The sequence below is a fragment of the Mya arenaria genome, chromosome 9 (genome assembly GCF_026914265.1).
Source record: "Mya arenaria isolate MELC-2E11 chromosome 9, ASM2691426v1".
Classification (NCBI taxonomy): Eukaryota; Metazoa; Mollusca; class Bivalvia; order Myida; family Myidae; genus Mya; species Mya arenaria.
The window spans coordinates 45,798,370-45,813,245 of NC_069130.1; the positions used below are offsets into that span (position 1 = coordinate 45,798,370).

General features: G+C 33.8%; 1 protein-coding gene across 1 annotated transcript; it reads right to left on the bottom strand.

Annotated features, from left to right (window-relative positions):
- Positions 1–1,247: 1,247 nt before the first annotated feature.
- Positions 1,248–14,675, bottom strand: LOC128246084 (uncharacterized). Its single transcript, XM_052964292.1, has 3 exons — positions 14,152–14,675; positions 13,276–13,441; positions 1,248–1,784 (listed from the first exon to the last, which is right to left on the bottom strand). Exons 1-3 carry the CDS (start codon positions 14,673–14,675, stop codon positions 1,248–1,250), a joined length of 1,227 nt encoding a protein of 408 aa, XP_052820252.1.
- Between the last annotated feature and the right edge of the window lie 201 nt (positions 14,676–14,876).

Genomic DNA, 14,876 nt, shown 5'->3' on the forward strand with positions numbered 1-14,876 from the left:
CCCATTTCATTTCTTGCTGTAGTGGTATAATTTTGTCGATTTTGTCTTTGATGTTTTTGTGATACATCATACATTTTCGGTCGCCTAGGTATTTTAGTGAGTTTCACTGTCTTCATAAGTTTATACGCGATACAATATGCAAATACTTCGAAAGCACTGATCGTAGATAATGAAACAGCATATCAACAGCAATCTGATGTTTAATTTCATTGATCAAATCTGATTGTCCTTGTGCGCAGTGATAAGCACACAAGCTACTCACCAAGTTATCCTGGGTTAAATTACAGACCGAGTGATTTGTGGTAACCAACCCGAACAAGTGGCTTTTCCCCCGGATACTCAGGTTTCCCCCACAACACTAGAACACACTCATGCGCAAGATTGTGCCAACGAAAGTGAATTTTTGTGCCTTCCTTTTTTTTTTTTTTGGAATCACTACGAGGTGATCCTTTTATTTATAAAAACATATACAAATCATAAACATGACAAATAATGAACAAGAAAATTATGATATACAACTATTTCATCTTAAAACATTGAATATTTATTTGATAAATATAACTTATATTTTTTAAACAGAATGATCTAAGTTGCTTTTAAATTTCATAATGAACCTATTGAGAATAAATGACTTAGAATAAGTAAACATAACGTTATTCTAAATCAAACAATATGAACAGATATCATAGATATATATATCAAATATCCTTTTTTAATTAATGCTTTAGTTTAATATCGACAAGTTGAAACTCGACAGCTATTTAAATGCACGGATTTCAAATTGATGTAGAATTTATCGTTATAAATTAACAGTGCAGTCACTATTGCTTACAATTATATTTTAGAGATACGTATTTCAAAACTTTCTATAGTAAAAACGGTCACTTATAATAACGATAACTGTGATTTATCGACAAATACACTTCTTTGTACTAGAATCAGAAATTCACGCGTGCTAACGCCCTTATTACCAATTCCCCTTGTCTAATAATGCGAGCATACCTGCGAGTGGAAGGGAGTGCGTATTGACATAATTTTCTTAAGAGGTTTGTACATATGTACAACTCGGGAAGTTTTCAGTATACAAGATAGCATTTCTGAAAGTATGTTCACAAAATAAGAAACATGGAAAAACCAAAATTATATATGAATGTCAATCATTATGCATTACAAAATATGTACATTTATATTTAGTAAATTTAATTCAATAGTAAAAGTGTGTTTGGATACTGTTTCTAATTATATAACTACATCAGACATCTGTCGCTTTTGCGTTTTTTTATCATTTCCAAAATTGCTTCCTTTTCGCATTTCGGAAAAATATGTTGTTTCTTTGCTCTTGTGACGGTTAATTCCTGAAGGTCATCGATCTTTTCGTTCTTCATCTGTTGTGGCTTAGACTTGAGCTGCCTACTTTTATCTTTAAACACCAGGAGATACACTATCAAGTTGAAGACACCCCCGAGGTTGGTGAATACGACCCCGAAGTAGTTCAAAATCTCCGGTATTTCCAATGGACTGTCCACAAAAAGTGACCAAGCTCCAAAGAGACCAAAACACCACCATTGAACTACGAACGCAAAGACGAACGTTAGCATTCTCTTAGCAGCTTTAATGTGGCGCCCAACAGCGTTCGCATTTGTGCCGAGTCTGTGTTTACTGATCATTGCATCGCTGCGAATCCTGATGAAGGTAAATATGTGGAGCACGATGTTGGTAACCAGAATCACTGGCACTGGGATGGTAGTGAGGACCATATTTGCCATGTGGCCCTTGAAAGGCATCTGGAAGTATATGTTATAATTATTACTCTAGCATGTAACACAGTTGGGTACCATTCATGTCAAATAACATTTCGTTACATTAGTGCAATAACTGCATATATGTATACTTAGACATTAGTTGCACTGTTTGATCTTATATATATACACACACATGAAATTAAAAATTATGTATTAAAATTATATATCAATTCATAGCTGAGAGTTATCATAATTCAAAGAATGAAAAGAGTAAAACTAAAACTAAAAGTAGTTTGAGTATTTGACTTACGCAACTCCCATCGGCCCAAACTGCTCATACGAGGCTGCAACCGATGCCCCAATGATGGGGACACCAAGATAAGCAAACTGCTGTCGTACTTGCGAAATTTTCTTGTTCAGGAACATCATGACGAAGACGTTTATTGCAACGACTATAATCATATATTCATCGATATGCTATTTTTATTTAAGTCTGTATATCTCAATCTTCATTTACATTGTGTATGCATATCAATTTAGAAAAATAGATAGTATTCAAGGGTCATTTCACATGGCATATGACGTAAGTCTGAAATGCCGGTCATTACAAACCGTAATCGTTACTTAGTAAATATTATGTACCAATATCATACTCCATGTCAGTTACCTCAAGGATGAACAGTTAACTGCAAGAGCAACTATCAAACCAACCGGTTTAACTATTTATTACAATTATTACACGATTTAGTAATAGTGTTTAAGACCCTATTCCCTACTTAATGCAACCGTCGGGGTGCCTGGGATGTTATTTGACCGCCGATTTCTAACGTAGCAAAGTGTCCCCGAAACGCTACTGTTCATACTTTTCAACCGGCTCCGACATAGCTTGTAATGGGAAGTTAATGTCGAAGATATCTCCGAACCACAGATACCAGGGGGTCGGGACCGGTCTTGCAGCGTGAATAATCAAAGCATAGCCAACCACTTACTTTTGTTTATCAGATATTCACTCACTTTTGAAATAATTTAAATCCACTCATTGGTTAATTCATATTTAATCATTGATGATGTAGTTATCAACTCATTGGTTAATTCATATTTAATCATTGAAGATGAAGATATCCACTCATTGGTTAATTCATATTTAATCACTGATGATGTATATATCCACTCATTGGTTAATTTATACTCAATCACTGATGATGCAGATATCCAATCTTACGTTAATTCATATTCAATCACTGATTATGTATATATCCAATGATTGGTTAATTCATATTCATCACTGATGATGTAGATATCCAATGATTGGTTAATTCTTATTCAATCACTGATGATGTAGATATCCAACCATTGGTTAATTCATACTCAATCACTGATAATGTAGATATCCAATGATTGGTCAATTCTTATTCAATCACTGATGATGTAGATATCCAACATTGATTGATTCTTATTCAATCACTGATGAAGTAGATATCCAATCATTGGTTAATTCTTATTCAATCACTGATGCTGTAGATATCCAATCATTGGTGAATTCATATTCAATCACTGATGAAGTAAATATCCAATCATTGATGAATTCTTATTCAATCACTGATGATGTAGATATCCAATCATTGGTGAATTCATATTCAATCACTGATGAAGTAGATATCCAACCATTGGTTAATTCTTATTCAATCACTGATGATGTAGATATCCAATCATTTGTTAATTCTTATTCAATCCCTCATGAAGTAGATATCCAACCATTGGTTAATTCATATTCAATCACTGATTATGTATATATCCAATAAACCACTGTTAAAAAACAGTGTATTCAAACTGCTCATATATTAACTGTGCAATTGTTGTTTCACAACCACTGTTGAAAATGATATCCAATCACTTTTTTTAAATAATATAAATAATCGTTGTTAGAATAAGATATCCAATTACTGTTGAAATAAGATATCCAGTCGCTGTTTAACTACCAAAATGGATATCCAATCAATGTTGAAATACATATCCAATAAATGTCGTCATATCCAATCATCAATGACTGTCTAAAGATATAGTTAGATAGTATCTGGATAAAATCAATCATTTAAAGTGACAATCTTATTCAAAATCAACACATACACATGTATAACAAACATTAACTTTGACTGATAGAAATGTCACTACTTACTAAATATTGCATATATGTAAAACATTAATTACTGCTAACAAGATTGTAATCGTGTGTTTTAAAGCTGAAAACCCAAACATATATAAATGATTTGTGAATGCTAAAAGATTAATTGATGTTTACTATAGTCTCATTAAACTCGGTATCATTCATAAGAACCATTGTTTTTGACATCTTTTTTGGAATATTAAAACAATATTATTAATTGTGGTAAATCTTATTTGGGAGTAAATGTGCATCTTTAAAATACATGTAATAGATAAGGGCCTACTAATCTAGCAGATACACACTACCTTTTTTATTTGCTATATACATATGTCAAATTAGAGTGCAACTTTTGTTTCCAAACCATATCGAATCACTGTTTTAGTTATTATTCGATATCACTAAAAACAACAAATAAATACCAATTTTACATGTTTTAAAGAATAACTAGATTTAAAATAATTTTAATTGATTGTTTATTCAATATATTCCAGTCGATAACCATTGATATCAAATAGTTATCCAGGCACTGATTTTATTAATAACCAATCAATATCAAATAAAGTCCACTTATTGTTCTGATTGATAACCAAATGCTAGCAAATAGATATCCAGATATCAATACATCTGTCACTATCTCTAACTGCAACTATGAATATTTCCTTTAGACACCTTGCTTAAAGAGTCATTGTGATTTGTCCTTCCCTTGATTTGTTGCGAGTCATCACACTCAATGGTAATTAATCCCATGTGTCCTCATGAAAGTCAAAGCATTTATGAAGACCCGTTTACGATATTTAATAGTCAAAAATGACAGTTGTCTTTTTGTTAGATCTCATTTACTTGGCTCTTTGAGTATCATGAGTTAATGTTAAGACCAATTTTAATCCGCTTTAGTACCTTTCAATTAATCGCTAAATTGGGATCTTAAGAGTTGCGCACCTAACCGAAAATAACGTAGGTAGAGGGTAAAAACTTCCCGTCGCTGGAATGTATCGATTTCAAAATCCTTAGACATGAAGATCGTATTGAGGGAGAAGTAATTCTTTTTTTTTCTTGTAAAACATATGATAATGGCGCACTTGTTTTATTCCACCTTATTTATTGGGATTCTAAAACTACGAAAAGAATTGAAAGCAAAAATAGCATATTGAAGCTTCTTTAAGGTAATCTACAGACGTTTTGTTATATCATTTGTAATAATTAGAAACTCAAAATAAGAAAAAAGTGCCATATTAAGCATTATTAACTTCAGTTACCATAAGGCGGAGACTACAGATGTTAACATAGTAAAAAACGCAAATAATCAAATGAAACATGTACCTTGATAAGTTAATTTACTAATTCCATGCACTAATACATAATCTACCATTTGACACGCCTGAAATGTGAGATTGAAACCATAACATTTTAAGTGTGCACATACAATTTTACTAATTGTCTGGACAAGACATTATTGGGCCCTTGAATAACCTTTGTTTGCTAGAGTTCCGATCATATCTTATTAATGCTACCGAAGAGTGACACTACAAATCAGCTGGTCGAAGATATGAAAGTTCTTAAATTTATTTATTGCTCTTTCCACATTACTTATTTTAGCTACAATACTTCGGGTCCCTTTCGCTTCAATGTTAGTCATTTGACATGTATTTAATCATAGAACTGTTGTATGGGTTTTATGAACATATTTTGCTTGACTACAAACAGAAGACAAACAATGAAAAAAAAACACATCTTATATTAAGATATGGGTAAACTTTCATTTTATAACATTAAAATATGGTGTGAAAACATATACTCGCGACTGGGCTTGATCAATGTTCAATACTTAACGATCAATCAAGTTGCGAAAATATGTGACAAAACCGAATATTTGCTTCGTGGCTATTTCGGTAAATCAATACAAGAAACGTTTCTTACATAAAATATAAATATATTGCAATAGACATCAATCTTTACTTTACCTTATATCGCATTCCACCGCTGAAAACTGATCATCTCGTATAAATAGCCCTCTGCTACCGACTACCCTCTCATGTCGTCATCAAAGGGCAGTCCTATATTTCAAACACGGTATAATTGAATGGGTGTGTACATGTAACGTAATTAACTTTCTAGTCTATGTGAGGAACAAGCTGGATTAAGGAAAGAGTACAGAACTGATTATATCTTCTCACTAAAATGATTTTTACCTTGCTAAAAATAAAAAAAAATGTATTGTGTATTTAAAGATTATAAAAAGGCGTTGGACTCTGTTAATCGTCTAGCTCTTTAGAGGAAATAAGTGAATACAAATATCAATGGAAAATGTCTAAGAATTATATATATTAATATGTACTGTATTTCAAAATCGTGTGTTAAAGTGGATAATACTTCATCTAATTTCTTTACAAGTAATGTTAAGTGTACGTTAAGTGAAAACATGTAACCAATACTTTTTCCTGTTTCTTAATGATTTAAAACAATTTATTTGTAGTAAATTTAAAGGATTTTCCACTTCGTCAATGGCTATGCTGGACAGTTGTTAAAGCATAATGCCAGTCTGATCTACAGAATGCTTTTGATGCTATGAATGAATACTGCGTGTTGTGGGGTCTGTGTGTTAATGCATCCTAATTCAAAGTTATAATACTTAGCAATTCGAAAGCGATTGCATCACAGATTAAGTCTAGAGTTTCATGCTATAAGGGTAAGATTTTGAATGCCAAAGTTGACAAAATAAGTAATTTATTGTATGATACGGCTTTTAATCTACATAATGCTGGCTCTTTTTAATTTCCTTGGATTGATTATGTTAAATCCTCACTTGATTATGTTGGTATATTAGAATACTTTACGTCTCAAAATGCTGTCAGTATACTTCATTTAAGATCATTGTTAAAGTTCAGAACGTTTGATTTTTTAAGCTGGAACAAAACCATTCTAAATTCTAAAGTGTTTAGTATGTGGTGTATAAATTGTATAAAACACAAAATATATTTTAGGACTATCTTAACATTATACCTTTAATTTTAGCTTTAATTCTATGTTAATTTAACTTTGAATGAAGAATTACTAATAGAAAAAGGACGATTTTTTTATTATAAAGATTAAATCAACGTACATGTATTTGTAGTTTACATAGTTATAGCTCGTTGGGTGATGAATATCATTATTTAATGGAATGTAATTACTTTTACATGAAAGAAAAAAAAAATAACAATTTCTATGTTAAGCACCCAAATATTTACAAATATCAAATATTGTTGAACTTTAAGGATAGAACTATAGAGGTAACCTTTTTTGTAAATTATTTTGGCCAAATTTAATTAATTATATTCTCCGTAACACAAGCTAATAATAACACCAAATTCTTTAAAAATACTTTTCACTTTTTTCATGATTCACTTATGTATAATATGTTAAACTGTAGTTAAAATGTTTTGTTTACAAAAGATTATTCGTTCCATGTACAAATCACATGCATATGCTATTCCTGTGTTATGAAATAACTTGAATCTCTAAGCAGTGATCTCCGTAGTCGAGCAGAGCAGATCTCTTCCACAAAATGAATTTTATATATTTATTTTTTTATTGATTAACTTATCATCATAATATTTTGTTAAAAACCTTAAATTGAATAAAAAAGAAGGAAATATTTCGGGGAAAAATCTATGTTTCGATTGTAGTTAGGCTATTTATTTTAGCGTCTCGTGATATTTGCTTGAAAGAGTTGCATCCCTTGTAAACACACTTATTATGTACGACAAACATAAGAACTGTGCTGAATAGATATAAGTTCCGAATATTAATCCCATTAAAACTTCGTTTTTTTTAAATGACATGTTTTGTCTTATTTACAAACTCAATTTCGATGCACTGACTACCTGACCAGAAACATGAATAAATAAACACTTTGAAAGATGTATATACACATACATATTCAATTATCTTGGCGTTCAATCAAATTACAATGGCATTTGTTTTCAAAAACAAAGAAGTCTCGTGTGGATCAGGCTAGGATGGCAATGTTTTCTGTAGTAAGTAAAGTTCAGATTGAATTTATATCACATAAATAATGAATGTACAGGTTAAGAATGTCAAGTCATATGTTGAGCATCGAAACAGGTAGATGGCAATTTTAAGCCAGTCGCAACACCCTATAATGAAAGAAGGAAAATGCATATTTTGTAACACTCTTGAAAACGAATATCACTTTTTACTTGAATGTCCATTGTATGCTGAACTTCGAAAAATGTACATCCAACCATATTACTTTAAAAGACGAAATATGTTTAAGTTTATTGAGTTGAGGACATCTCAAAAAGCTGTTGTTAATAGGAATTTGGCGATGTATGTGTATAAAGCGTTTGAATTACGAAAATTTTTCATATGTATTAGGAGTAGAAAACATATCGTATTTTCGCTGTTAATACATCATGTCTTACGACCTATGACTTAGTTGTTTAATAATGTACCCTTTATAATGTGTATACTCATGGACATATTGTCTAATGTATTATGAAATAAACTACAATTCATCAATAATCATAACACATAACGGAATAAAAAAAAATATGATGTAGCCAATACAAATCATGGAAAATAAATGCCATGTCCTTCACTAAACATAGTAGACAGACTGCTGATTCTATTTTTTTGGCAATTTAGAATGAATTATGACAATGATAAAGAAGTTGTTTTTATAAGTACAGAAAAACATATTAAAACAACTAATTGATTTCACAAATACAAACAAAATAAACAAACATTGAAATTAGGGTATGTTAACACAGTGATGGACATATATTACATATGCGGTAAAAATAAGCCATTGGCCTGCTGAGAAAATGTAGGTGTAACAGTACAGTCTTTTACACAGTTACTCGAATATGGTCGCTGAGCATAAATGATCGGAAACGTGACATCATTTAGCAATTTTTCAAATGCTTTTCAACAACTATCCTACTGTTTTGCTGTGAATGATAAACTTAAAATTTTGCAAAAGTCATTGCCTATTTGTATCGTTTGAACGAAAACATATCAAAATATGTTCTGCCATGAATACTTTACATCAGAACATACTTAGTTAAATAAATTCAGTTTTAAATTTACTAAGAACTTGAGCCAGAGTCCAGAAATTTTTTAGTTGCTTACGATATATTAGACTAAACTTCAATGTACATGATACCACCTTCCTTCTTTTGCTCCCTTTTTTCATTCCCTTTTCCATTTATGTATACCCATGACCCTTATTCCCCCCCCTCTTTTATCCTTCTCTATCCCCCTCTTCCCCGTCCCTTCTTCCATGGTCATTAGTCTGGTCCAGTATACATTAAGTGAAGTTTCTTTGATAAGAAATTTGTTTTAATAATAAGCGCAGAATAAAAAGTTATACCAAATTTATTGTTTCCAAATAAATCCACAGAAGTCTTAGTCTAAACGTTGAAATAAGGATTTGTTTTAAAAACATACTAATATGTTTTATATGTGATTTATTTAAGGTGAAAAGACATAAATCTACGCAAACTGTCTAGCCTAAAAGGTGCGCACGATCAGACTGACGAACGGATGCCTGTTATCTATATGGTCATCTAATGTATGCATTAATCTAGAAGTCTGCAAAATTTCCTCTATCTATCTATCCTTGGGTTTTTAATAAATTTCTCTACGCTTATTTGAAAAACCGGCATCATGACCATCTCAAGTATAACAATATGCCGTCTCCCGGGGTTCATTTCGCTCGTTCGTAAATATAAAGATACACTGCCAAAAATGTTATTTCACATACCATATGTATCATTATACTCATATTTATTATTTATGCTGAACCCATACAATAAACATACTTAAATGTACCTACATATTCACTTAGTCTTTACATTGAAGCATAACAGGCGACAGATACGTTAGCAACACGGACTTCAAAATCTATCATAATGCCGTTTACCAACGCAGGTAAGTTGCTAATTATAATGCCTTCATTTCAATCCCGATTATTTCAAGTGCAAATTGTTGAAGTATAATAGTGTTCTCTTGGTACGCATAACAAGTGTGGTCCATGCTAAGCAATACATTTCTAGCCCATGGTAAACATTGTAATGGTGACCAATCGTACGCATAACACTTGTGGCCAATGCTACGCAATATATTTATAGCCCATGGTACGCATTGTAATGGTGACCAATCGTACGCATAACAATGGTGGCCCATGATACGCAATACATTTCTAGCCCATGGTAAGCATTGCAATGGTGACCAATCGTACGCATAACAATGGTGGCCCATGATACGCAATATATTTGTAGCCCATGGTAAGCATTGCAATGGTGACCAATCTTACGCATAACAATGGTGGCCCATGATACGCAATACATTTCTAGCCCATGGTAAGCATTGCAATGGTGACCAATCGTACGCATAACAATGGTGGCCCATGATACGCAATACATTTCTAGCCCATGGTAAGCATTGCAATGGTGACCTATTGTACGCATAACAATGATGGCCCATGCTACGCAATACATTTCTAGCCCATGGTAAACATTGTAATGGTGAACAATCGTACGCATTGCAATGGTGGCCTATGCTACGCAACACATTTGTAGCCCATGGTAAGCATTGCAATAGTGACCAATCTTACGCATTGCAATGGTGACCCATGCTACGCAACACATTTCTAGCCCATGGTAAGCATTGCAATAGTGACCAATCGTACGCATTGCAATGGTGACCCATGCTACGCAATACATTTGTAGCCCATGGTAAGCATTGCAATGGTGACCAAGTGTGCGCATAACAATGGTGGCCCATGCTACGCAATACATTTCTAGCCCATGGTAAGCATTGCAATGGTGACCAATCTTACGCATTGCAATGGTGACCCATGCTACGCAACACATTTCTAGCCCATGGTAAGCATTGCAATAGTGACCAATCGTACGCATTGCAATGGTGACCCATGCTACGCAATACATTTGTAGCCCATGGTAAGCATTGTAATGGTGACCAATCGTACGCATTACAATGGTGGCCCATGGTACGTATCAGAATAATGTCGCATGGTACGCATGAAGAATTGGCCCGTGTTATACATTTCAATGGCGGTACGCATCAGAATTGTGACCCATGGTCCGCATTACAATGTTGGCCCAAGATACGCACCGCAATAGTGTCCCAAGTACAAATAACAAATTTGTCCCATGAAATGCATTTCAATTGTGACCTGCGGTTTGCATCATGATTGAGACCCATGATCCGCATAACAATGTTGTCCAAAGATTCGCATCGCTATAGTGTCCCACATTACACATATTACAAATTTGTCCCATTCTATGCATTTCAATTGTGACCCGCGGTACGCATCATGATTAAGACCCATGGTCCGCATTAATATGTTGCCAAAGGGCGCATCGCAATTGTGTCGCACGAAAAGCATTATAATGTTGGCCCGTGTTATACATTTCAATGGTACGCATCGAAATTGTGACCCAAGGTCTGCATTACAATGTTGGCCAAAGCTACGCATCACATAAGTGTCGCTTGGAGCGCATTACAATTGTGGCCCGTGTTACGCATTTCAATGGTGACCCGTGACACGCATCATAAGTGTTACCCATGGTAAGCATTATAATATTGGCCCAAGGTACGCATTCCAATATTGGCATGTGGTTCACATTACAATAGTTGTTGCCCGAGTTACGCATTTCTGAAAACTGAGAAAAGCTTTTTTTTTCAAATCTGCAGATGATGAATTTCAGTCCATTTTATTTACAAACTATTGATGTAGTTAAACATCAACCTTTTGAATGGTAATAAATTAAGAAGAGTGCGCAACCTAAAATGAAAATTATTCTGATGTAATGGTTATATATATATATAGTGAAACAGAAACAGAATAAGAACATTATTTTAAACTTATTCATTTTACAACGAATGTGAAATAAGTTCTATCAGCATTTTATAAACACTCTTATTGGTACAATTTTACACGAGGATGTTGTCCTGTGTTGTTTTGGAAATCCGAGGACCCGGAGTAAACCCACTTGTCCGGCTTGGTGACCACTTACCAAACTCACATGCGCCCACGGTTGTAACCGAAACCGGGACGCCTGGTGAGAAATGAATGCGCTATCCACTGCGCTAACCGAAACAAATATATGACTGTGTTTGCCTGGCTGCCGTTACATAAAGTAGTATTGTTTATAAGGTAAATATATTTCTAGCATGACATGTTTATGGAACGTAGTAAGTGTTTGTGATATTCAAATGACCAATAGACATTGTCGGACGCATAGGCATGCTTTTATATTTTGGTAGATGAGGTTTACAGCCTTTATTGGCAGCTCTATACTTGATTTAGTATGCAATAACTTCTAAAAGGCTGATTGAAACTATTCATACAGCTCAATGTTGTTTTATGAACTGTACAAATGCTATCCACAGCAGTCTAATATATAACTTCATTGACAATATCCACTTTTGCTTGACTGCTTGCTTAGCGCATAGCTTAGAAAGCTAATTTCTTCATAATTCTATAATACTATAACGAACAAGCACTTGACTTAACTTTACTTTTTATAACAATCATCTTACTGTCACTAAATAATACCACGAACCATGCAAGGACAAAAACAACACGCTGAAGTACAATAGACACTGATAGCGTAAACATGAGATATTGTTATAAAAAAATGTTTGGGCCACTAGTTTTTTTGCACTGGTCTAAAACATCAATATAACCGTTAAACCTTTTGGTTCACAGTAAAATGACTTGAATTAAAATATAACTGTCGACGAGTATATTTGCTCATTTCATCTTCAACTCGAATACTACAAGAGAACATTCTGAGAACATGTTGACAAAATAAGACAATATAGTAGAGAAAACATTTGTTTTCTATGCCTTATTTCCCACAACAAATCATTGAAATTCAAATTCAGTCAACACAATTGAAAGGTACAACAGAATGGGTTTACTGGAATACTGGATGAATACTGGAAACAGTAATTAATTATATTGCAACATCAAACTTGTGTCGCCTTTTCGTCTTCAATCATTGCCAAAAATGATTCCCTTTCGCATTTCCGGTATTGTTTCCTAGCTAATACCACTGCTGCTTGCTGAAGGTGATCATTTATTTTGTTCTCGAATAGTTCTTGCTTAGACTTCAATATCTGACTACTTCTAAACATAAGGAGATAAACTACCAAGTTGAGAATACCCCCAAGGTTGGTAAATACGACCCCGATGTAGTTAAAAATAACCGGTATTTCCAATGGACTGTCCACAAACAATGACCAAACACCGAAAAGTCCAAAACACCAACATTGAATTACGAATGCCAGAACAAACATTGACATCCCCTTTGCGGCTTTAATGTGTCTTCTAACAGCTTTCGTATTTGAGCCGATGACTTGCTTGCGGTTTATTGCATCGCTGCGAATCCTGATGAAGTTAAGTATGTAGAGCACGATGTTGATAACCAGGATCACTGGTACTGGGATTGTAGTGAGGACCATATTTGCTACGTGGCCATTGATAGCGTCGTAATAGCATCTGAAAATATATGTTCCAACTGTAAATTAAGCATGTAACATAGTTGTGTACCATGCATTTCAAATTTCATTTAATGTTGCTTGTGTATTAATAATTTGCACGCTTGATTGGCATTTGTTTTACAGATTGTATGCTAAGAAATTACTTACACATTTTGCTAATACAAAATATATGACTATATATATATACAAGATTATTTAATATCTATAACAATTATATTTATTTACACCTTAGCTTCCATTCCTTAAATGAACTGCATTTTGCCTTTAGGTTATTTGCGAATATTTACCGATTAACCAAGATTATCGGATGTGTTCGGATCGCGAATCATCGCATAACAATAAACATGCAAATTGAAACATATTTTTCTTGTTATTCTTTGTATTGTATCAGCAGGCCCCAAACTAAAATCAACACAATAAAAATGTTAATTTAATTTGTTTTCAGTAGTGATTCCGAAGATTTCAGATTTTTTTATAACTATTCTCGAATGAAATGAACTGTTGGTGTAAAAAGAAGTAATTTTGCGTGATATATGTCATTAACCGGATATTAACGCAGTTGGGTTTGTTTAAGTACGGAGTTCGGACTCCACATACTTTAACCAGCCCATTTGCAATCATACCCCGATAATGACATCAATCTCGCAATTCAAAAAGTATGCAAACGATAACGGTGAAATTTAAAAGTGACTTGTGCATTTGACTTACGAAACTCCCATCGGCCCGAACTGCTCATACGTGGCTGCAACAGTTGCCCCAGTGAAGGGGACCACAAACGCCCAGATCAGCAACCTGCTGTCATACTTGCCGAAGGAAAATTTCTTATTCAGGAACATCATGACGAAGACGTTGACAGCCACGACATTCACGATGAGAATCTGGGCAACAACAAAGAGAGTCATGATAAATCCGTAAAATGCACACAGCTCTTTGGGTCTCACGTGATCCAAAGAGAACAGAATCTGTAGATGGTCAATCAAATGAGAGGCACAGAACATCCCATCGCAAGTTGAAATGTAGACGACAAGCCTCTCTCCTTTAGACCACTTAGTAAAAAACTCACCAGCATTGCGACGCTTGAAGAACAGAACAATGGTGGCAACTGCACAGCTGAGACTCGCGAGTAAGCATACAATTGCGGGTATGTGTATATAGTAAAACATTTCATTAGCCAACCAGTAAACTGGAAGATCAAATAATTCTGGCTTTGTCGTGCTATTTGGCACCATCATCTCTAAGTGCTGCAATAAAACTAAAGCTATACAAACGGAACGTTCAATTGCGGCCACCTGAATAAATGAGCTATTTGGAACTGCTTTTACACTACGGGAAGTTTTTGTGATGTATCTACATGTGAAATGTACTATTAGAAATTATAAAAGTATAAACAGCTGTTATTGAGTGGCAGAATGCGACCTGACTTTATAACAAAA

Coding starts and splice junctions, on each gene's coding strand:
- LOC128246084 (XM_052964292.1), bottom strand. CDS start 14,675: ATGATGGTGCCAAATAGCACGACAAAGCCAGAATTATTTGATCTTCCA. Junction 13,442..14,151: donor TTCGGGCCGATGGGAGTTTC/GTAAGTCAAATG, acceptor ATATATTTTCAG/ATGCTATTACGACGCTATCA. Junction 1,785..13,275: donor TCGGCTCAAATACGAAAGCT/GTTAGAAGACAC, acceptor ATATACTTCCAG/ATGCCTTTCAAGGGCCACAT.